This window comes from Schistocerca nitens, chromosome 7 (genome assembly GCF_023898315.1).
Source record: "Schistocerca nitens isolate TAMUIC-IGC-003100 chromosome 7, iqSchNite1.1, whole genome shotgun sequence".
In the NCBI taxonomy this organism is placed as follows: domain Eukaryota; kingdom Metazoa; phylum Arthropoda; class Insecta; order Orthoptera; family Acrididae; genus Schistocerca; species Schistocerca nitens.
The window spans coordinates 31,304,237-31,326,403 of record NC_064620.1 but is presented as its reverse complement, the minus strand read 5'-3'; the positions used below and the strand labels follow the sequence as shown (position 1 = coordinate 31,326,403).

At 41.3% G+C, this 22,167-nt stretch overlaps 1 protein-coding gene across 7 annotated transcripts in view; it reads left to right on the top strand.

The window, feature by feature from the left end:
- The window catches only part of LOC126195834 (START domain-containing protein 10-like), a 131,553-nt gene that overhangs the window by 69,295 nt on the left and 40,091 nt on the right, over positions 1-22,167 (top strand). For all 7 annotated transcript variants that reach the window (XM_049934510.1, XM_049934512.1, XM_049934513.1 and 4 more), the window contains exons 3-4: positions 4,208-4,355; positions 12,610-12,762. In XM_049934510.1, coding sequence (XP_049790467.1) covers positions 4,208-4,355; positions 12,610-12,762 — 301 coding nt within the window. The remainder of the gene's footprint in view (positions 1-4,207; positions 4,356-12,609; positions 12,763-22,167) is intronic.

Here is a 22,167-nt window from a genome sequence, read left to right as displayed (position 1 = left end):
CTAGCGTTTCGTCCAGAGCTGCGCTGGACATCTTCAGAGGGGTGTTTCTCCTCCAGTGAGTCTTGCCGAGTCGGCAAGACTCACTGGAGGAGAAACACCCCTCTGAAGATGTCCAGCGCAGCTCTGGACGAAACGTTAGGAGCTGAAGAGTTTCATGGACCACGACCTTACATACCGGAAGGTTTGCCAGAAGCTACTATCTTTTGCTCCAATATTAGCTGCAGGATGTGAAGAGGTCAAGTCTTTCCTCAGCCACATATGGGATTAGAAAGAAGGATCCTTTATTGTATGATTATATGATAGCGGAACAAACACTGGTAGCAGTTACTTCTGTAAAATATCTGGGAGTATGCGTGCGGAACGATTTGAAGTGGAATGATCATATAAAATTAATGTTGGTAAGGTGGGTACCAGGTTGAGATTTATTGGGAGAGTCCTTAGAAAATGTAGTCCATCAACAAAGGAGGTGGCTCACAAAACACTCGTTCGACCTATACTTGAGTATTGCTCATCAATGTGGGATCCGTACCAGATCAGGTTGACGGAGGAGATAGAGAGGATCCAAAGAAGGGTGGCGCGTTTCGTCATGAGGTTGTTCGGTAGGTGTGATAGCATTACGGAGATATTTAGCTGGCTCAAGTGGCAGACTCTGCAAGAGAGGCGCTCTGCATCGCGGTGTTGCTTGCTGTCCAGGTTTCGAGAGGGTGCTTTTCTGGATGAGGTATCGAATATATTGCTTCCCCCTACTTATACCTCCCGAGGAGATCACGAATGTAAAATTAGAGAGATTCGAGTGCGCACGGAGACTTTCTGGCAGTCGTTCTTCCCGTGAACCATACGCGACTGGAACAGAAAAGGGAGGTAATGACAGTGGCACGTAAAGTGCCCTCCGCCACACACCGTTGGGTGGCTTGCGGAGTATAAATGTAGATGTAGATGTAGATTTCAGAGGAACTGATTAGCAGGGCTTCTACTTCAAGATTATCAATTACAGCAAGCTGATTAAAAGAAAAAGGTAAATATGTCAGAGTTCATGTCGGGTGACAGATCTCATGAAGTGTTCTGACTCAGCTTCATTTACAAGTAGTAAGCCAGCAGCTACACAAAACCCTAAATCTGCAAGAAAAACACTTCAAGTTCAGCAGCTGCAGCAAGGTGCAACTCACAATGCAGACAGAAGCCAGCTTGATGGCCCCAGATTGTAGCACGGTGAAGTGCTCAGAATCCTGCTAATCCCCCAGTGTGGGGAAAATGGGTTTCAGCTATAATGCCTGCACATGGAAGCAGCGGTGAGAAGTGTTAGTGTGTGTTGACAGACAAATGACAGGCAAGACGAGTAAGCAGCTGCACTGCCCTGGGTCCGAACTGTAGGCTGCTGAGGAAGGAGGCTGGTAGCATCAGATTGTTGGCTCACAGGAGACCCACTGGTCAGCAGCTGCTAACTCATCAGCATTGGATTTAATGCAGTTGGTAGGCCTACTGCTAGTAGAAGTAGAATCTGTTGGCAACAGTTTGAAGACTTTAGTCACCTTGTCACGTTGTATGCTGGTGCACCCCTCTCCTTTTAGGTGGTGGCTGATGGGCTGTGTATATTTATTTAAAAATGAGAGGTATTTACATGGGCTTTGCTGGCCACTGTTGTGCCAGAATAGTGATTTCTATCATGTAACCCATAACAGTGTTCTGACTTGGCCGTGTGGTAATCAGGGCACTGACCCTACGGAAGCTCAGCCTTCAATTGCACGGTTGGAATAACATGAATAACTTAGGAGTAGATATCCTTGAAGCAGTGAAGCAATTTAAACCACTTAATAAAGTTGTCTTCTGGTCCATATTACATACCAGTTGGATTCCTCTCAGACTATGCTCTTGCAATTGCTCCATACTTAACAGTTATATGCAACCACTTGGTCGATGGAAGATCTGTACCCAAAGACTGGAAAGTTGCACAGATCACATCAATATTCAAGAAAGGCAATAGGAGTAAGCCACTAAATTACAGGCCCATATCATTAACACTGATATGTAGGAAGATTTTGGAACACACATTATGTTTGAACATTATGAATTACCTTAGAAAGAGCAGTCTGTTACCACATAGTCAACGTGGATTTTCAAAACGTTGTTGTGAAACACAACTAGCCCTTTACTCACATGTAGTGTTGAGTGCTGTCGACAGAGGATTTCAATTTGATTCCATATTTCTAGATTTCCAGAAGACTTTTGACATTGTACCTCACAAGCAGCTTGTAATCAAATTGGATGCTGATGGAATACTGTCTCAGTTATGTGACTGGATTCATAGTTTCCTGTCAGAGAGGTCACAGCTCATAGTAATTGACTGAAATTCATTCAGTAAACCAGAAGTGATTTGTGACATTCCTCAAGGTAGTGTTACAGGCCCTCTGCTGTTCCTTATCTTTATAAACGATTTAGGTTGCTTGCAAATGATGCTGGCATTTATCATCTAGTAAAGTGATCAGAAGATCAAAACAAATTGCAAAATGATTTAGGTGGTGCAGAAATTGGCAGTCGACCCTACATAATGAAACGTGTGCGTTCATCCACATGAGTGCTAAAAGGAATCTGTTAAACTTCAGTTACATCATAAGTCAGTCGACACTTAAGTCCGCAAATTCAACTAAATACCAAGGAATTACAATTATGAACAACTTAAATTGGAGAGAACACACAGAAAATGTCGTGGGGAAGGCAAATCAAAGACTACATTTTATTGGCAGAATGCCTCGAATATGCAACAGATCTACTAAAGAGATTGACTGCACTACACTTGTCCATCCTCTTTTGGAGTACTGCTATGCAGTGTGGGATTCTTACCTGATAGGATTAACGGAATACATTGATGAAGTTCATAGAAGGGGGTAGAACACTTGTATTGTAGAGAAGTAGAGGAGATAGTGTCACAGACGTGATACAGCATTTGGGATGGAAATAATTAAAGCAAAGACATTTTTAGTCGTGGAGGAATCTTCTAACGAAACTTCAATTACCAGCTTTCTCCTCCGAATGGGAAAACATTTTGTTGACACTGACCTACATAGGGAGAAACGATCATCATATTAAAATAAGGTAAGTCAGGGCTTGCATAGAAAGATATAAATGTTATTTTTTTCAGTGTGCTGTTCGAGATTGGAATAATAGAGGATTAGTGTGAAGATGGTTCAATGAACCCTCTGCCAGTCACTTAAGTGTGATCTGCAGAGTAGCCATGTAGATGCCTCTGGTCCGAGGTAACTGCTCAGTACTGTGAAGTGGGTTTTTACTGCATCAGCAGATTAGACCTGTTGCAATTGCTGTTGTGTGGCCCCATTCTCTCTTCCTTCCAGGAGCTTCTTGCAGTAACTGTGGGCAGCGTCCATATTTTATTCAATCACCTGAATAAAATAATGATAGTGTTTCTCCCTATCTGCTTTATTCCTCATGTATGCATGAAATTATTCTGCGTATGTTCATGGCTGAAAGACTAATTCAGAATATGTAGTCTGAAATGCCAAGAGAAGGAAGCGGGGTTAAGGGGAACATAGAAATTTTGGGTAGCAACCTTACATATGTAGCCAGTACAAGTGTATGCATTGGAGATTATTGTACATCCTGGTCTACACTTTTGAATGCTGTAATCCATGAGCCTCTCTCTCTTTGGGCGAAAGCTTATTTGTGACAGTCTTTTTGTTGTGCCTGTCTGCGACTTAGCATCACCGCAGTATGCTGAGTAGCAACTTTCCTTTTCATAATATTGTTAAATTCCATCCTGGATTTTCCATTGTCTAATAATGTACATATATATTTAATTAGTGTAGTCACAGGGTGGTTGGCTCATCTACTTTCAGTGCATGATCAGCCTTACACAGCATCTTGCTCTATTATTTCAGACTTCCTTGTTGTGGCATTTTGATAATACATTTTAAAACATATGTTTGTAAATAAAATTTAACTCATTGTGTGACTATGAATGAGTGAGTGGATTAGGACAGAGGGGTGTGACTTTACTTAACCTATGAAACAGGTGGGAAGTACAAGTCGGCACACAGGAAAAACAATAGTGAGGAGAGAAATGTGGATGAGAAAATATAGTGAGATAATTTGAGATTAAGGAGGAGAAATGTCCATATACAACATTCTTCTACTGTCTCATAACTCATGTACATCATCTTGAAAGTTGTTTTATTTTATGTATTTATTTTTGAAGGTGTGGACAACTTTTGCTGATGTAGTTCCTCTTGACTTGTATGATGTGTTGCATGATCCTGATTATAGAAGAATCTGGGATTTGAATATGATCGAATCTCATGATATTGGTTACCTGAATCCCAATAATGATGTTGGATATTATGCAAGTAAGTATTAATTTGTCCTGATCTCTTCAATAAGTACTTATTTAGATTTATCTCTGCTTCTGTCTTTTGAAGGAAAATGCACATTACTGACCCCATTCTTGCTTTTTTATTGAAAGTTTGGGTCAACTTCCACCCATCCTGCAATTTTGTAACATACTTAATGGCAGATACTGCCCTTTAGTTTGATGCAATTGCCACCATGTAGGTTTGATCCTAGTGCTGACAGGCACACTTAAGCATCTTTTAGGCAATGGGTGGTGTCAAAGGCGTGTCATCCTCTGCTGTGCTGTGAGAGGGTTTTTTTGTAACTGCCCACACCCTGCCAACAATGGAAACAGTGTACTTGATTTTAAGAAATTTTCTAATCAAAATAAAACTAGACAGTCTCTAATCATGTTATGACACAAAGGAAATTAAAGAAAATTAGTAGACATGCAGTTCCTAGGAAGTAAATCGTAATATACTGCTAACTGCTTCTAGGAAGTTAATGTTACTGTAAACTTTATTGTAAATAAAAACAAGTGGATATTATCTGTTACCTGCAGCATTGTGGGGCAGCATCTTACATCCATACTCTGCATTGAGTACCACTATAACTTTTCCCCTTCCTGTTCCATTTCTGTATTGTGTGTAGCCCATGCCCGTTTCCCATGAACCATGGACTTTGCCATGGTGGGTTGATTTGCATGCCTCAGCCACTATATTGATGCAAACACAATGGATTTGCATCTGGTGAGTGCCAAGACAAACAGATGGTTCCTGAAGAGGCATGGCAGCAGAGGGGCTGCAGTCTTTTCAGTAGGCTGCAGGGTCTACAGTCTGAATCATTTGCTGATCTGGTAATGTAACATGAGCCAACATGGCCTTGCTGTTCTGATACTGCACGCTGCTAAGAGCAGTGGGAAACTAGGGTAGCTGTTCTTCCCAAGAATATGGAGTTCTGTTGTACGGTTTAATGCTGAAGGCATTCTGTCAGATAAAATACTGCAGAGCTAAAATACTCCCCCATTTGCATTTTCATATGGCACCTGCTCAGAAGAATACCATCATCAATAAAAACAAAACAAGCACACAAAATCTCTTAATTAGGTAAGTTTGGTGGGGGGGGGGGGGGGGGTAGAAAAAAAAGGACTTCTGGTCTGATGATTACAGGGTTAAAAATACAAAATCATATAGTGTTAATGCAGGAGTAGGTCTAATAATAAAAAAGAAAATAGGAATGTGGGTAATCTAGTACTCAACTAAGAACAATATAGTGAATGCATTATTGTAACCAAATAGACACGAGGCCAACACCCACTACTGTAGTGAAAGTTTATATGCCAACTAGCTCCACAAAGGGGTTTGAAAGAATGTGTGATGAATTAAAAGCAATTATTCAGATAGTTAAGGAAAATTAAAGTTAAATTATGATAAGGGGTTGGATTTCGATGGTAGAAAAAGGAAGAGAAGGAAAAAAATAGTTACAGAACATGGACTGCAGGAAATGCATGGAATGTGAAGCTATGTGGTAGAATTTTGTGCAGAGCATAATTTAATCATTGTTAGCACTTGGTTTGTGACTTGTGTGAAAAGGCTGTATAAACTGAAGAGACACTGCCTTACATAATAATGCTTAGACAGAGATTTTGAAACCTTATTTTAACCTGCAAGACATTTCCAGGGGCAGATGTACTCTCTGAAGAGATTGCAAATAATTAGGAAATTGAAGATGGGACCTTGATAAATTGAAAGAACCAGAGTGTTTAGAGGAAGCATTAGGCAATTATTAACTGAAAATGAGAAAGGAATACAATAGAAGACAAATGGATAACTTTGAGAATTGAAATTGTGAAGCCAGCAGAGGATCAAATAAGTAAGAAGGCACGGTCAGGTAAAAATGCATGGATAGCACAGGAGACATTCAGTTTAGTTGACCTAAGGAGAAAATTAAACAGACAAAATTTAATACAGATGCTTGAAAAAAGGAGATTGACAGGAAGTGCAAAATTACAAAGCAGGAATGGGTTGAGGACAAATGTGAGGCTGTAGAAGCATGTATGACTAGGGTAAAGACTGATGCTGCCTGTAGGAAAATTAGAGAAGTCTATGGAGAAAGGAGAAGCATCTGTATGAATAAAAAAAAGCACAGGAGACAAGCCAGCGCAAAGCAGAGAAGGGAAATCTGAAAGGTGGAAGGAATATAGAGAAGGGCTATACAGGGAAAATGAACCTGAAGGCAATATTATGGAAATGGAGGAGGAAGTAAAGGTAGATGAGAAAGTAGATATGATACTACAAGAAGAATTTGACAGAGCACTGAAAGACCTAAGTTGAAACAATAACCTTGGAGTAAACAACATTCCAACTGATATCCTTGGGAGAGCTAACTGTGACAGAACTATTCCACCTGATGTGCAAGATATATGAGATGGATGAAACCCACTCAGGTTTCAGGAATAATATAAATTCCAATCCCAAAGATGTAAGATACTGACAGGAGTGAATATTAGCAAACTACCACTTTAATGAGCCATGTTTGCAATATACTGACATGAATTCTTTTCTGAAGAATCAAAAAGCTTGTAAATACTGACTTTGGGGAAGATCAGCAGTAGTGTAAATACTAACTTTGGCAAAGATCAGCAGTAGTGACCCTGTGTCTTATATTAGGAGATAGATTACAGAAAGGCAAACTCACATATATAGCACTTGTAGATTTGGAGAAAACTGTTGACAGTGTCGAGTGGGCTAAACAGAAGATAGTAAGTGCATAATACAGGGCCAAAAGGTTATTTACATCTTGTAGAGAAACCAGACCAGAGTTGAAGGAGATGAAATGGAACCAGTGGTTTAGAAGGGAGGGGGACAGGTTGTACCCCTTTCCTCAATGTTATGCAGTCTATATATTGAGCAACAAGGAGAACTTTGGAAAATGAATTAAATTTTGGTAGAAGAAATAAAAACTTTGTGATTTACCAGCGATGTTGTAGTTCTGTCATATGCAGCAAAGGACTTGAAAGTGCAGGGGACCATAATAGATATAGCCGTGAAGGAAGTTTGCAGGATAAACATCATCAAAAGTAAAACAAAGGTAATGGGATGCAGTCAAATTAAACCAGGTAGTGCAGAAGGTATTAATTGGAAAACAAAACACTAAAATTAATAGATCAGTTTTGCTATTTGGCTAGCAAAATAACTCACGATAACTGAAGTAGAAAAGATATAAAATGCAGACTTGCAATAGCAGGAATAGCATTTTTGCAAAATAGAAATTCGCTAATATTGAATATAAATTTGTAGAAATATTTGTCTAGAGTGTAGCATTTTACGGAAGTGAATTACATGATGAGCAGTTCAGACAAGAAGAGAATAGGTTTTGAAATGTAGCCCTACAGAAGAATGCAGAAGATAAGATGTGCACATCAAATAGCGAATTAAGAGGTACTAAATAGAACTGAGGAAAGAGGAAATTTATGGAACAGTTTGACTAAAAGAAGGAATCAATTGACAGGACATATCCTGAAGCATATAGGAATGCTGTTAATAAATACAGAACATACAAAACTGCACTTAAAATATTTGTAATGAGAAAGAAATTGATGTTTTCTATAGACACTGGGGTGTATGAAATATATAATGAGCAGTATGAGTTACGAATAATTCCATCTATGTACAACAAAAGCAAACTGCCAAGTATCTGCTGAAACAATGGCGAGAATATCCCTGACAACCCTTCTGGAGAAAACAGAAAGTGAAAGCTATAACTATTTGTGATAGCCATGGTGTTGTACACTCCTGGAAATTGAAATAAGAACACCGTGAATTCATTGTCCCAGGAAGGGGAAACTTTATTGACACATTCCTGGGGTCAGATACATCACATGATCACACTGACAGAACCACAGGCACATAGACACAGGCAACAGAGCATGCACAATGTCGGCACTAGTACAGTGTATATCCACCTTTCGCAGCAATGCAGGCTGCTATTCTCCCATGGAGACGATCGTAGAGATGCTGGATGTAGTCCTGTGGAACGGCTTGCCATGCCATTTCCACCTGGCGCCTCAGTTGGACCAGCGTTCGTGCTGGACGTGCAGACCGCGTGAGACGATGCTTCATCCAGTCCCAAACATGCTCAATGGGGGACAGATCCGGAGATCTTGCTGGCCAGGGTAGTTGACGTACACCTTCTAGAGCACATTGGGTGGCACGGGATACATGCGGACGTGCATTGTCCTGTTGGAACAGCAAGTTCCCTTGCCGGTCTAGGAATGGTAGAACGATGGGTTCGATGACGGTTTGGATGTACCGTGCACTATTCAGTGTCCCCTCGACGATCACCAGTGGTGTACGGCCAGTGTAGGAGATCGCTCCCCACACCATGATGCCGGGTGTTGGCCCTGTGTGCCTCAGTCGTATGCAGTCCTGATTGTGGCGCTCACCTGCACGGCGCCAAACACGCATACGACCATCATTGGCACCAAGGCAGAAGCGACTCTCATCGCTGAAGATGACACGTCTCCATTCGTCCCTCCATTCACGCCTGTCGTGACACCACTGGAGGCGGGCTGCACGATGTTGGGGCGTGAGCGGAAGACGGCCTAACGGTGTGCGGGACCGTAACCCAGCTTCATGGAAACGGTTGCGAATGGTCCTCGCCGATACCCCAGGAGCAACAGTGTCCCTAATTTGCTGGGAAGTGGCAGTGCGGTCCCCTACGGCACTGCGTAGGATCCTACGGTCTTGGCGTGCATCCGTGTGTCGCTGCGGTCCGGTCCCAGGTCGACGGGCACGTGCACCTTCCGCCGACCACTGGCGACAACATCGATGTACTGTGGAGACCTCACGCCCCACGTGTTGAGCAATTCGGCGGTACGTCCACCCGGCCTCCCGCATGCCCACTATACGCCCTTGCTCAAAGTCCGTCAACTGCACATACGGTTCACGTCCACGCTGTCGCGGCATGCTACCAGTGTTAAAGACTGCGATGGAGCTCTGTATGCCACGGCAAACTGGCTGACACTGACAGCGGCGGTGCACAAATGCTGCGCAGCTAGCGCCATTCGACGGCCAACACCGCAGTTCCTGGTGTGTCCGCTGTGCCGTGCGTGTGATCATTGCTTGTACAGCCCTCTCGCAGTGTCCGGAGCAAGTATGGTGGGTCTGACACACCGGTGTCAATGTGTTCTTTTTTCCATTTCCAGGAGTGTATAACATAATAGGTGTTTTATATGTTCTGTAAGTAGCTACCATTTATCAGCATCTACATGCAAGATATTTATTTAGCAGAGATATTTACCTTGTATGTTTAGCTTTTCAATCAGCATCTGCATTCGTATGCAGTGAAAGTGCTATCAACTAGAGAAATATTATTATTATTATTATTAGTCGTAAAGCTCCCAACATGGAAGACGCTAAGTAAAGATGGTTCACTTCTGGGGCTTCTTATTCTTCTTGTTTGCCCACCAGGTCTTCATTCTTTGCGAGAATTCAGCTTTTCTTTCTTCGCTCCATTTTGTTCCAGTTCTCGGCGCTTTTGTCTCTGGTTTGACCTCCCATTTGTCAACTTTAAGTTTGAAATTGTTTCTTTTGTTCATGTCTCCAGTAGTAATGTTGGCTAATTCCAGATCTTTCTTTACATTTTTGATCCATTCTCCTCCATTAACAAGGGATGCTACGTATCTTACTATTTTTTTTGTAAGTCTGTGATCGGGAAGTCTCATTATGTGGCCATAGAATTTTAGACGCCTCTTCCTCATGTCTATCTCTATGTTAGAATATTCTTCAATTTTAGAATTTTTCTGTAATCTATACCCCTCTTTGGTCCATCTTGGTCCCAGAATTTTCCTAATGATTTTCCTTTCCTCTTTCTTCAGGTTTTCCATATCTGTTTTCCTTTTAAGTGTCAAGGTTTCGCTGGCATATAGCATTATTGGTTTAATTACTGACTTATAATGTTTAATTTTTGTATTTATAGATAGACATTTTTTATTGTAAATGTTTTGGACCAGCCCTAGACCCCTACGAGCTTTTAATATTCTTTCTTGTTGTGAGTATTTTTCAGAAATTATCTCTCCTAAATATTTAAAGTATGGTACCCTCTTAATTTCTCCATATTTGGTTTGTAACTTAGAAATTTCTAGATTTGTTGTTGTAAACACCGTTTTCTCAAAAGATATTTGTAGGCCAACTTTTCCTGCACACTCTTTTAAGGTTTCTATCTGTTTGACTGCCATTTCACTAGAATCTGCCATTATTGCAAGATCGTCTGCGTAGGCTAAGTAGGGGATTTGTAGGTCATCTTTTTTGGTTCCCAGTGATATTGGTTTCCAGTACTTTTCTTTTTTGAGTTCTTTTTCCCATTCTGCCATGACTCTATCCAGAACTAAGTTAAATAAAAGAGGTGATAATCCATCACCTTGTCTAACCCCAGTTTTTATCTCAAATGATTTTGAAAGTTTTCCCATGAATTTCACTTTGCATTTTGTATTTGTTAATGTCTGCTCTATGATGTTCCGTGTCTTCTTATCCAGTCCTTGTTCTTCAAGAATTTTAAATAGTGTGGGTCTGTGAATTGAATCATATGCCTTTTTAAAGTCGACAAAGACATATACTGTAGGCTTCCTTCGCATTTGTCTCATCCTTGTAATCAATTTCAAGTTTAAAATTTGTTCTGGACATGATCTGTTTGGTCTGAAACCAGCTTGGAAATCTGAGATTTTGGGTTCTAGCAGTTTTTGTGTTCTTTCAAGAAGACAAGCTGATAATATCTTGTATGTGACGGCAAGTAAGGAGATTCCTCTATAGTTGTTCACATCCGATTTATCCCCTTTTTTATGTAACGGATGTATTAGGGCACATTTCCAATCTTCTGGTATTTCTTCAGTAACCCATATGTTTTGAATAATTTTAACTAGCTCATTTCTTGAGTTAGACCCTAGACTTTTGAGAAATTTGGCTACAATTCCATCTTCTCCTGATGCTTTGTTATTTTTGAGTTTGTTTATGTGTTTGATAATTTCTTCTTCAGTTGGCGGTACAGAGTCTTGCTGTTGCGGGGCTTTAGTGCTGGATATTGGAAGAGCTTCTGTTGGTTCTGGACAGTTTAGTAGCGTTTCAAAATATTTGGCTAATTCTTCACAGTTTTCTTCGTCGCTTAGTGCCAGATTCCCATCTGATTTCCGAAAACAGACATTTTGAGGGATATACCCTTTAATTTGGTTTGCAAAAGTTTTGTAGAATCCATGCGTATTATAATTTTTAAAATCTGCTTCTATTGATTCCAGTTGCTGAGTTACATACTTTCTCTTCTCTTGTCTAATAAGTTTATTTGAAAGTTTCCGTGTTTCTAAAAAGTTTTGAAGAGTTTTCTCATTTTTATTTGAACTGTACTTCGCAAAGGCTTCTGTACGAACTTGAATTGCCTTTTCGCATTCCATATTCCACCATGGATGTTTGTGCTTCTTCTTCAGTGGTATTTGCTCCTTCGCTATTTTTATGATTTTTTCCTTGAATGTTTCCCAGTTGTTTGCGGGAGAATTTTCCCATTTTTTAATTGTTTCTGATTCTGTTAGTTTTTGTAGGTCAAATTTTGGGATTGCTGGTGGAATTCTTGGTGTTTTCCTTCTTGGGGTGAATTGGACCCGAACTCTTGTGAGATAATGATCTGAGTCAATCTTTGCACCTCTCCTAACCTGGATATCTCTGATCTCTTTTTGGAAGTTATATGAGATGGCCACATGGTCAATTTGAAATTCTCCCAATTGGCTTATAGGGGATCTCCAGGTCTTCTGCTTTCTTTCACACACTACTCAGCAGCACCTAATGGGTGGTGGTGATTAGCAAGTGTGAATTTTGCTATTTGAAGGTGCATGTAGATGCCCAAAAGTGGTTAGTCTTGAATAAAAATTAAATTTTATAAAGTTGTAGCACCTGCTGAGGGTTTATTTCATTATTACATAAGATTTAAATTAAATATCTGTTTAATTATTTGTATGTTTTCAGAGTCAATGTTTGCATTAGCTGGAATTTATTTTACCTGTTGCTAAATAATTGTACTTTTCCTCAGTTTTCAGTGTGTTCATGAATGACACACTAGCTGTTTCTTGTACCTTCCACATTGAAGCCTACATTTATAATCTGTGAATCACTATGAAATGCATAACTTATTGCATTTTGGTGCCACCAAAATGTGCTTTCCAGTGCCCAGTTACAATCTGATGATTTCTGCCATGAGTTTTTATGATTGTTATTATTTTTATTATTTCAGTGTCTTGCCCAGCTCCTCTCAAGAATAGAGATTTTGTACTGCAGAGGTCATGGCTTGACACAGGTCAAGAACAATATATCATAAATCACTCTGTGCACCACAAAAATTATCCACCAAGAAAAGAATATGTGCGTGCAACATCCTATCTTACAGGTAGGGAAATTGTGCTAGTAGTGCTGTGTAGTGATTTAATTTACCTGTGTCTGGAGTAACAAGTGCCACATAAAATGAAAGGAAATAGTAAATTACACTAGCTACCAAAGCTAATGTTTCAGCAAAACAATAAACTATATGACTTATGCTCTTTGTACTACTACTTCTTTCAGGGTGTATACGACCCGGGACAACTGGGAGATCCGGGAAAAACCCGGGAATTTTTTCATCCAGGAGAAAACTGGGAAAAACCCGGGATATTTTTAGAATTCCAGGAATTTTTCATTGTTTTAGTTTTCAGTTAAATTTTTGTAATTTTGACTGGTAAGAACCGATACTCTAACAAACGATATTACTGTATCCCGCTACTGCAAAATAATACTTCAACAATAAAACATAAACAAGAGAGAAAAAAAACAAAAATAACTTGAAATTGCAAAGGAAATGCGCCATATACAACGATGACACACAGTGCTCATGCAAGCGTCTGCCAATTGAAAATGTGTCAAAGGCTTTAGGAAGACTAAGCAATGCTTCATAACAAAAAATTGCTTCCAATGAGCGTCAAGTCGCAACTGTTTACATTCGATTTGTTTTAGCAGTTACGTGCGGGCGCATGCACTGTTGAGTCGTGTTTCAGTAGTAGGTTCTCCCACTTCTGGCTACAGGAAGGTGGCTGTTGGCTGTGCAAGCAGTCGCAGCAAGCAGCTAGATGCTACCGGGAAAAGGGGGTGCCAAATTCATATTCTTGAGGAAAAAAACTTGTTTCACAAAGCGCCTAGCAACCACCGCATGTTTTTCTATCGATTATTCATTTGATTAATAGAGGGAAACATTCCACGTGGGAAAAATATATCTAAAAACAAAGATAATGTGAATTACCAAACGAAAGCGCTGGCACGTCGATAGACACACAAACAAACACAAACATACACACAAAATTCAAGCTTTCGCAACAAACTGTTGCCTCATCAGGAAAGAGGGAAGGAGAGGGAAAGACGAAAGGATGTGGGTTTTAAGGGAGAGGGTAAGGAGTCATTCCAATCCCGGGAGCGGAAAGACTTACCTTAGGGGGAAAAAAGGACGGGTATACACTCGCACACACACACATATCCATCCACACATATACAGACACAAGCAGACATATTTAAAGACAAAGAGTTTGGGCAGAGATGTCAGTCGAGGCAGAAGTGCAGAGGCAAAGATGTTGTTGAATGACAGGTGAGGTATGAGTGGCGGCAACTTGAAATTAGCGGAGATTGAGGCCTGGTGGATAACGGGAAGAGAGGATATATTGAAGAGCAAGTTCCCATCTCCGGAGTTCGGATAGGTTGGTGTTAGTGGGAAGTATCCAGATAACCCGGACGGTGTAACACTGTGCCAAGATGTGCTGGCCGTGCACCAAGGCATGTTTAGCCACAGGGTGATCCTCATTACCAACAAACACTGTCTGCCTGTGTCCATTCATGCGAATGGACAGTTTGTTGCTGGTCATTCCCACATAGAATGCATCACAGTGTAGGCAGGTCAGTTGGTAGATCACGTGGGTGCTTTCACACGTGGCTCTGCCTTTGATCGTGTACACCTTCCGGGTTACAGGACTGGAGTAGGTGGTGGTGGGAGGGTGCATGGGACAGGTTTTACACCGGGGGCGGTTACAAGGGTAGGAGCCAGAGGGTAGGGAAGGTGGTTTGGGGATTTCATAGGGATGAACTAACAGGTTACGAAGGTTAGGTGGACAGCGGAAAGACACTCTTGGTGGAGTGGGGAGGATTTCATGAAGGATGGATCTCATCTCAGGGCAGGATTTGAGGAAGTCGTATCCCTGCTGGAGAGCCACATTCAGAATCTGATCCAGTCCCGGAAAGTATCCTGTCACAAGTGGGGCACTTTTGTGGTTCTTCTGTGGAAGGTTCTGGGTTTGAGAGGATGAGGAAGTGGCTCTGGTTATTTGCTTCTGTACCAGGTCGGGAGGGTAGTTGCGGGATGCGAAAGCTGTTGTCAGGTTGTTGGTGTAATGCTTCAGGGATTCCGGACTGGAGCAGATTCGTTTGCCACGAAGACCTAGGCTGTAGGGAAGGGACTGTTTGATGTGGAATTGGTGGCAGCTGTCGTAATGGAGGTACTGCTGCTTGTTGGTGGGTTTGATGTGGACGGACGTGTGAAGCTGGCCATTGGACAGGTGGAGGTCAACATCAAGGAAAGTGGCATTTGATTTTGAAACGCTTCCCTGTTGGTTTTTGAACATGTTTGAACAAATTTTAAGTTGATTTCTGAATGAATCATAAGTTGACTTTTGAATGCATGCATAGTGTACATGATGTCCCTGTCAGGAGAATCCTCGTCACATCTAGAAGTAAAGTTTCCGCAGACGAAAAGAGGACGGGGCTATACGAGCTGAGGGAGTAAAGCCGAAAGGATGGATGCCAATCGCTGTCTGATTAAGTGGTTGATTGGGTTTGCAAATGATCAGTATCGTTATAATTACTAGCGAAATCCATAGATTCAGACTACCAGAATGGAAATAAATGACTGACAGGAATAACAGGTGAGAAATATTCTGTATTATCTTCTCGGTGGATCCAAGAAAATGAAATTTTGACACAAAATTTTGGGCCAGATCGCTACACTAGTAAGGACCAATAGGACAGTCCCCGGCTAGCAGCAACTGGAAAATAATCACGGAATAACGAAACCTGTGATTCTGACAGGGTTAGTGAAGTTAATCGGCGAACAAATTTTGACAGTGGCAGCAATAGCTACAGAATTGGTGATGACATGACTGTTTGTTAGAACGAGGAAGGAGAAGAAACAGGGACATCGCACAAATTATGGAAGAATGAGACGATTCCAAATTTATATAAAAATTTCGTAATACTACTTTTCGATCTCATGCTTGAGAAGCTGGTGCGTATGAATGAAATGTGAAACTATTTCCTAACATAAAGCATTTTGCTTGTAGTAGGCCTTATAGGCATTTGATATTGGTACTTCGTGGATTATATTCTGTCGTGTTATAAAAATGACCATTTGTGCCAAAACAGTCTCGTTTATTTGGTGTGTTACAAAATTTCTGCCATATTAGAAAGGTCTATTTTGTTTTATCTAGCAGACAGTGACAAAATAGACGTAATCATATCGAGAAACCACACCAGTCTTGGGTATTATTTGTATTAATAGCTTTTTCAGTATTAGATAACAACATTTTGATTTTTCATGTAGCAAAATGTTTGACGAACTTTGATGAGGTAATAGATTCATTCGCAGAAAGATGCAGCAAGATTAGAGAGAAAAAATGCTAGGAGCTAAGGTTTGAAGAAATGTGTAATTTCTTGCTCATCTCTTGTCTGTATTGGTTTTATATATCCTATATTTAATTTTGTCACACAAAACAGCAATTTATTAACTAATAGGCAATAAAGAGTTCAGATTTTCTGAAGAGTTCTTGTTCTCTCGATTACAAATAATCCCATCCGCTATTAATTGCGAGTTTTTTTTAAAAAGAGGGGCAGGATGTCAAACCAGCCTACTGGGAGCAGGAGAGGCACCACAGGACATTTAAATTTCCACTCTTCTGAATGTAGTTTGGACGTGCGGTAGAAAAATGCTTTATGAAGAGGTGTGGCACTGCACTTTGGCATACTTAAGACCAAAGAATATGTCTTACATTTCCTCGAATACATATTTTGTATGTTTCAGACTTTTCAGAAAGATGTGCACTACAAGATGAACATATTTTGAAAATTCGATTTTTTTTAGTATTGACCCAGTTTGCAAATGTCGTAGATCCGGGGTTGGTGTGCAGAGCAGTCTGAGTTATAGTGGGTAGTCCCCACATGACCCGTGTTTACATTTAGTGATTTTGCTGTTTCCCCTTCGTTTACTCTCACATTAAATGAAAACAAAACGGATATCTGTGGTTGGGAGCTATCAAGTGAATTAAAACACATTCACATAATTACAGAAGGCTGAAATATTGCATTAGTTTCAGGTTTTACTTTATTTCCACCTTTTTGACAGTCAAGCATTAATCGCCTTGCAGAACAATGACGTTATTTTTGTCTGTTTGCTAAAGAAATTTGACTTTTGTTAACCTTTTCCGCAGAGGCAGTCAACGTATTTGAAACGAAGTGTTTAATTCCATTCTGTGGGCTAGTTTCAGCTGTTCGCTGCATTTCAACTGCATGTTTTCATTTTCTAGAATGTATGGCATTACGCCATAATAAAGAACCAAACATGATGTAATACAGTAGTGTGGTCCACGAAATTCCAATGCTCTTGGAGTATCCTCTGATGTCTTGTTTCTTTTATGACATAATGTATGATCTTTCAATGTTTTACAAGTACGTACATACGAGCTTCCTACGTCATGATAGCTACCCAAGCGCGGTGTCGCCTGTTATCTGCGCGCTCTGGCAACTGCTGAAACGAACCTATTCCTAACAGGTCACGGGAAAATATTGCGAATAGTGGTTTGAAAAGCGTTACTTTCATAGTAAATATCCTTTAACGTAAGTTGAACTATGTGCAAGAATATACCAAGAATTTATTAAATCACAGAGCGTTTGACTCTCATTTAAAAATCAACTGTTTGATGACAAGCCATTTAGAAGAATTTTGAACCCTGAAGATCAGAGATATATGTCATTATTAAAAATTTTAGTGGTACATATGTGTGATATATGTGAAAGTGTAACGCGCGCAAAAAAGATTAACAGTATATACGAAAGCTTAGCTTCTCTTGCAGCTTATTAACCTTAGAGACCAATGTCATATGTGAAAGCTTTGCTTTTCTTGTAGCAACACCATGTATATTTGAACAGTTCTCGGGTATCTGACCGGGTAGCATCGTAATTTCTCCACAATATTTCAGCAGACGTACACGCTGCCATCTTCAGGTGGTTCCTGACGAATGCTGTGCTGTTCCTCTCGGCGCCCTATATATACTAGCAGTTACCCCCTCCACCTTTCCTCTCCTGGTGTCTTTGGTGCGGCCAGCACGGCGGCTACTGGAGGTGGTGGGGGAAGCGGCACCTGGGTCTGAAGTGGGGTCTGCAGTCTCCCTGCTGTCGCTGTCGGGGGCGGTCCTCGATCTCTGGGACCGCATCTTTCTCTCGAGGCTGAGTGCAGGGTTCGAAGCCTGATTAAGTTGAAGGCCGCTGTCTTTATTAATTAGATCGTCCTGTAGTCGGATTTCGATGGCATCTTTAGTAATGCAGTCCCAGAAGTAGGAGGACTGACAGAATATTTTTGTTTTTTCATAGTCCATAGTATGGCCAGTCTTTATATACTGGTCAGCCACAGCTGATTTAGTGGCCTGGCATAATTCTGTATGGCGCTTGTGTTCGCGGCACCTCTCTTCTACAGTACGGACTGTCTCCCCAATGTATGATTTTCCGCACTGACAGGGAATTTGATAAACGCTTGGCAAGCTGGGACACAGTGTATACAGAAAACCTACACACACTGATTTGTACCTAAATGCCTTCAGTTGCCACCACAGCTCCCAGCGTGAAGGCGTTTTGCGCACACTTGTTCACAGGGCACGATCGATCTACGATCAGGAGAACCTTCCAGCAGAACTGCAGCACCTAGAGACGACAATTCAGAAAAATGGGTACAACCAGAAGCAAATAAGACAAGCACTCAGACAGACTGCGCCAAGAGAACAAGAAGAAGAAACAGAACAACACAAGTCATTGGCGTGCATTCCGTTTGTCGGAAACACCTCAAGAAATATCGCACAGGATCCTGGGGAAACACAATGTGAAATGTGTATTCCAACCCCCTTCAAAACGTTGACTCTACAGGGTTTAGTGAAAGATGACCTAGGCCTTCGAAAACCAGGCATTTATCAAATTCCCTGTCAGTGCGGAAAATCATACATTGGGGAGACAGTCCCCACTGTTGAAGGGAGGTGCCGCGAACACAAGTGCCATACTGAATTACGCCAGGCCACTAAATCAGCCGTGACTGACCATTGTATAAAGACTGGCCATACTATGGACTATGAAAGAAACAAAAATACTCTGTCAATCCTCCTCCTTCTGGGGCTGCATTACTAAAGAGGCCATCGAAATCTGACTACAGGATGATCTAATTAATAAAGACAGTGGCCTTCAACTTAGTCAGGCTTCGAACCCTGCACTCAGCCTTGAGAGAAAGATGCGGTCCCAGAGATCGAGGACCGCCCACGACGGCGGCAGCAGGGAGACTGCAGATCCCAGTTCAGACCCGGGCGCCGCTTCCCCCACCACCTCCAGTAGCCGCCGCGCTGGCCGCACCAAAGACACCAGGAGAGGAACGGTGGAGGGGGTAATGGCTAGTGTATATAGGGCGCTGAGAAGAACAGCACAGCATTCGTCAGGAACCACCTGAAGATGGCAGTGTGTACGTCTGCTGAAATATTGTGGAAAAATTACGACGCTGCCCGGTTGGATATCCGAGAACTGTTCAAATTAGAAATACGCTGGCAAAACATCAGATCGCACTATGTATATTAATTTAAACTATTAACTTTCCCTGTTTGTGTGTTCGCGCTACTTAACAGTGATGTTGCTGTTGGCTGACTACATCACGTGTCCTATGCTCTGAATATCCGCTGTCATCAACTGGAGAGATCACGTGACGTGAGCTATGAATGGCTTACAAAAGCACATCGAAATCTCGATTTCAATGATTCAGAAAGTAACATGCAGTGCACATGTTGCTGCACATCAAAGACATTTCGAAAACATGTCTTTTTCCCTGAGAATAGTTTTCAAAAGTGCCGGGAAATTGTACGGCCGTGTACAAAACCATAACCATTCAAAGGATTGATAAAGGAAGATATACTGTCACCCGGGAGAAAGTGTATTTTTAACCAGGAAATCCGGGAATTTTTTTTCCTTGTCCATGTATACACCCTGTCTTTCCACTTTGACCATTTAAGGTTCACATTAATCTGAATCTGCTTTGTTTCTTCTGGTCTTTGTCTTTGTCCAAAATTCTTTTACTCTCATACTTTCACAACTACCTTCGTTCTTCTTTCCATGATGACGTTGACCTGAGTCTAATACTGTCTTCAATAAACTGCATTGACACCTCCTCTGGTCCATTCTAAGGATGTTTCAGAAGAACAAGATCCCTCTTTTCCTGATGGCATCTGAGGTCTTCTCCATCTGGGTATACAATTTTTTATTTGTTTGCCTTCTTTATTGAACCATTTCTTGTTCTTTGAGGGAGAATGCTTTGTTCCACAAGTTATAGCCTCTAAAGTAGTCCTGTTCTTATGAAGTTCAGACTTGCTGAATATAAGGCATTAGGAAAGGTCACTGGCTGGTAATGTCCCAATTTTGCCTTGATCAAAGGATTCTTCTTGTTGTAGATGATCGTAGTGAGTGTTTATGCTAAAGTCATCTTACTTATTCCTGCTCCCATAGCTTCTTTTTCTGTCAGACCAGTTTTTATCCATTCTATCCACCTACTTCATTTTTCCTCATCCTAATATCATCCAACAAGGAGCTGTGTTGATGTTTGTCATAAATTGTGTCAGTCTGTATAAACTTGCTTTAGCTGTTTGTCTCTGTAGTTAGGTGGCTTGATTAGGGACCTTTTCTGATGATTCCAAATATATCGCAATATCATATACATATACTGAACAGTCCATGTGTGTCCCTTTTTTATTGCATCCCAATTATATTCCAGCTACTCCTTGCATTTTTCATCACCATTCCTTGATCGGCTTATCAAGCACATAGGCAAAAGAGCAAGGAGCAGAGAGGTTATGTCCCTTTCTGGTTTCCATCTTGAGGGACTCTGGAAGCTTTCCTCTTAAACTTAATGACCCTGGATTTTGTGTTTGTTAAGATGTATTTAATCAGTTCACTGGATTTTCTGTCCAAATTCGTCTCCTCTAAAATTTGAAGTCTTCAAATTTGAGTATGAAGTTCTTGCTTTTCTGCTTTCAATACAAAGTTAGCAATTTCAGATTCAAGATTTGTACTGTGTGTTATCTGCCCTTTCTGAAGCCTTATTTATACTAACCAATTTGCGCATCTACAGTAGTCGTTTTTCGGTTCTGTTCAACACTGTTTTCGAAAAATAATCTGGTGTTAAAGATATGCCTCTGAAGTTTACAGGCTCTGGCATACCTTCTTTTTTCATGTATGGGATATATTAGTACCAACAATATGAAAAGGACAGATTGCAACTCACCACATGGAGGAGGTGTTGCATCACAGACAGGCACAATGAAAAGAATACTAAACAGTGGAAACTCGAGGTAGGGATATCATCAATCTAGGAAAAGATAGATTGCTACTTACCATAAAGATGTCATGTTAAGTTGCAGAAAGGCACAATTAAAAACACTTACACATAAGCTTTCGGCCATAGCATTCATCAAGAAAAGAGAAGTGCACACCATTCATTCACACAAGTAAGCACACCTCATGCACGCATGAGCTCCAACTCCAGCAGCTTGGGCCAGAACTTCTAGCCAAAAGCTTATGTGTAAGTGTCATCTTTATGGTAAGTAGAACTCTATATTTTCCTACAGTGTTGTAAAGAATACTAGAAATATGTTAGCTTTTGGACAAGATCCTTCCTCAGAACTAGAAGTCTCACCCATACAAACAAGTATCCAGCTGCTAAGACCCAACTGCGGCTACATCCTTTGTGAGCAGCAGTTGGATGGAGTGGTAGTGGTGGTAAGAAGGCGGCATGGGGTGAGGATGGGGGAGGTGTAACAGGGTAGGGGTGGGCGAAGATACTATTGCTGACTGTGTGGGGTGTGCAGGGATATCGTGGGGACAGGATAAGGATGCTAGGTGCACCATTGGAAGGCTGTGCTGGGAAGGAGGGGAGAGGGCAGGTTGAGGGGGGCCGGCGGGGGGCAGAAAAATGGATTTGTACGTGCATTTGCAGGGTGGATAGATAGATAGATAGATAGAGAGAGAGAGAGAGTTGACGCGCGTGCGCGCTTGTTTGCTGTATTGGGAGCAGAGAAGGGGGTAGGCAGGTGAAAGACAGGGACCAGAGATGGTTGAGGCCAGGGGTGTTACACGAATGAAGGATCCATCATAGGGGATGTTCCCACATGCACAATTCAGAATAACTGGTTTGTTAAGAAGAATCCAGATGCACAGATTGTGAAGCAGTCAATAAAATGAAGCACTTAATGTTGTGCCGCATGTTCAGGAAATGGGTGCTTCAGCTGTCTCTTGGCCACAGTTTGATGGTTGCCATTCGTGCAGATAGACAACTTGTTAGTAATCCTGCCCAAGTAGAATGCGACACACTGGTTGTAGACAAGTTTATAGATCACATGGTTGCTTTCACATGTGGTCTCACCCTTGATGGGGTAGAAGATGCCAGTCATAGGACTGGATAATCTGGTAGTGGGCAGATGGAGGGGACAAGTTT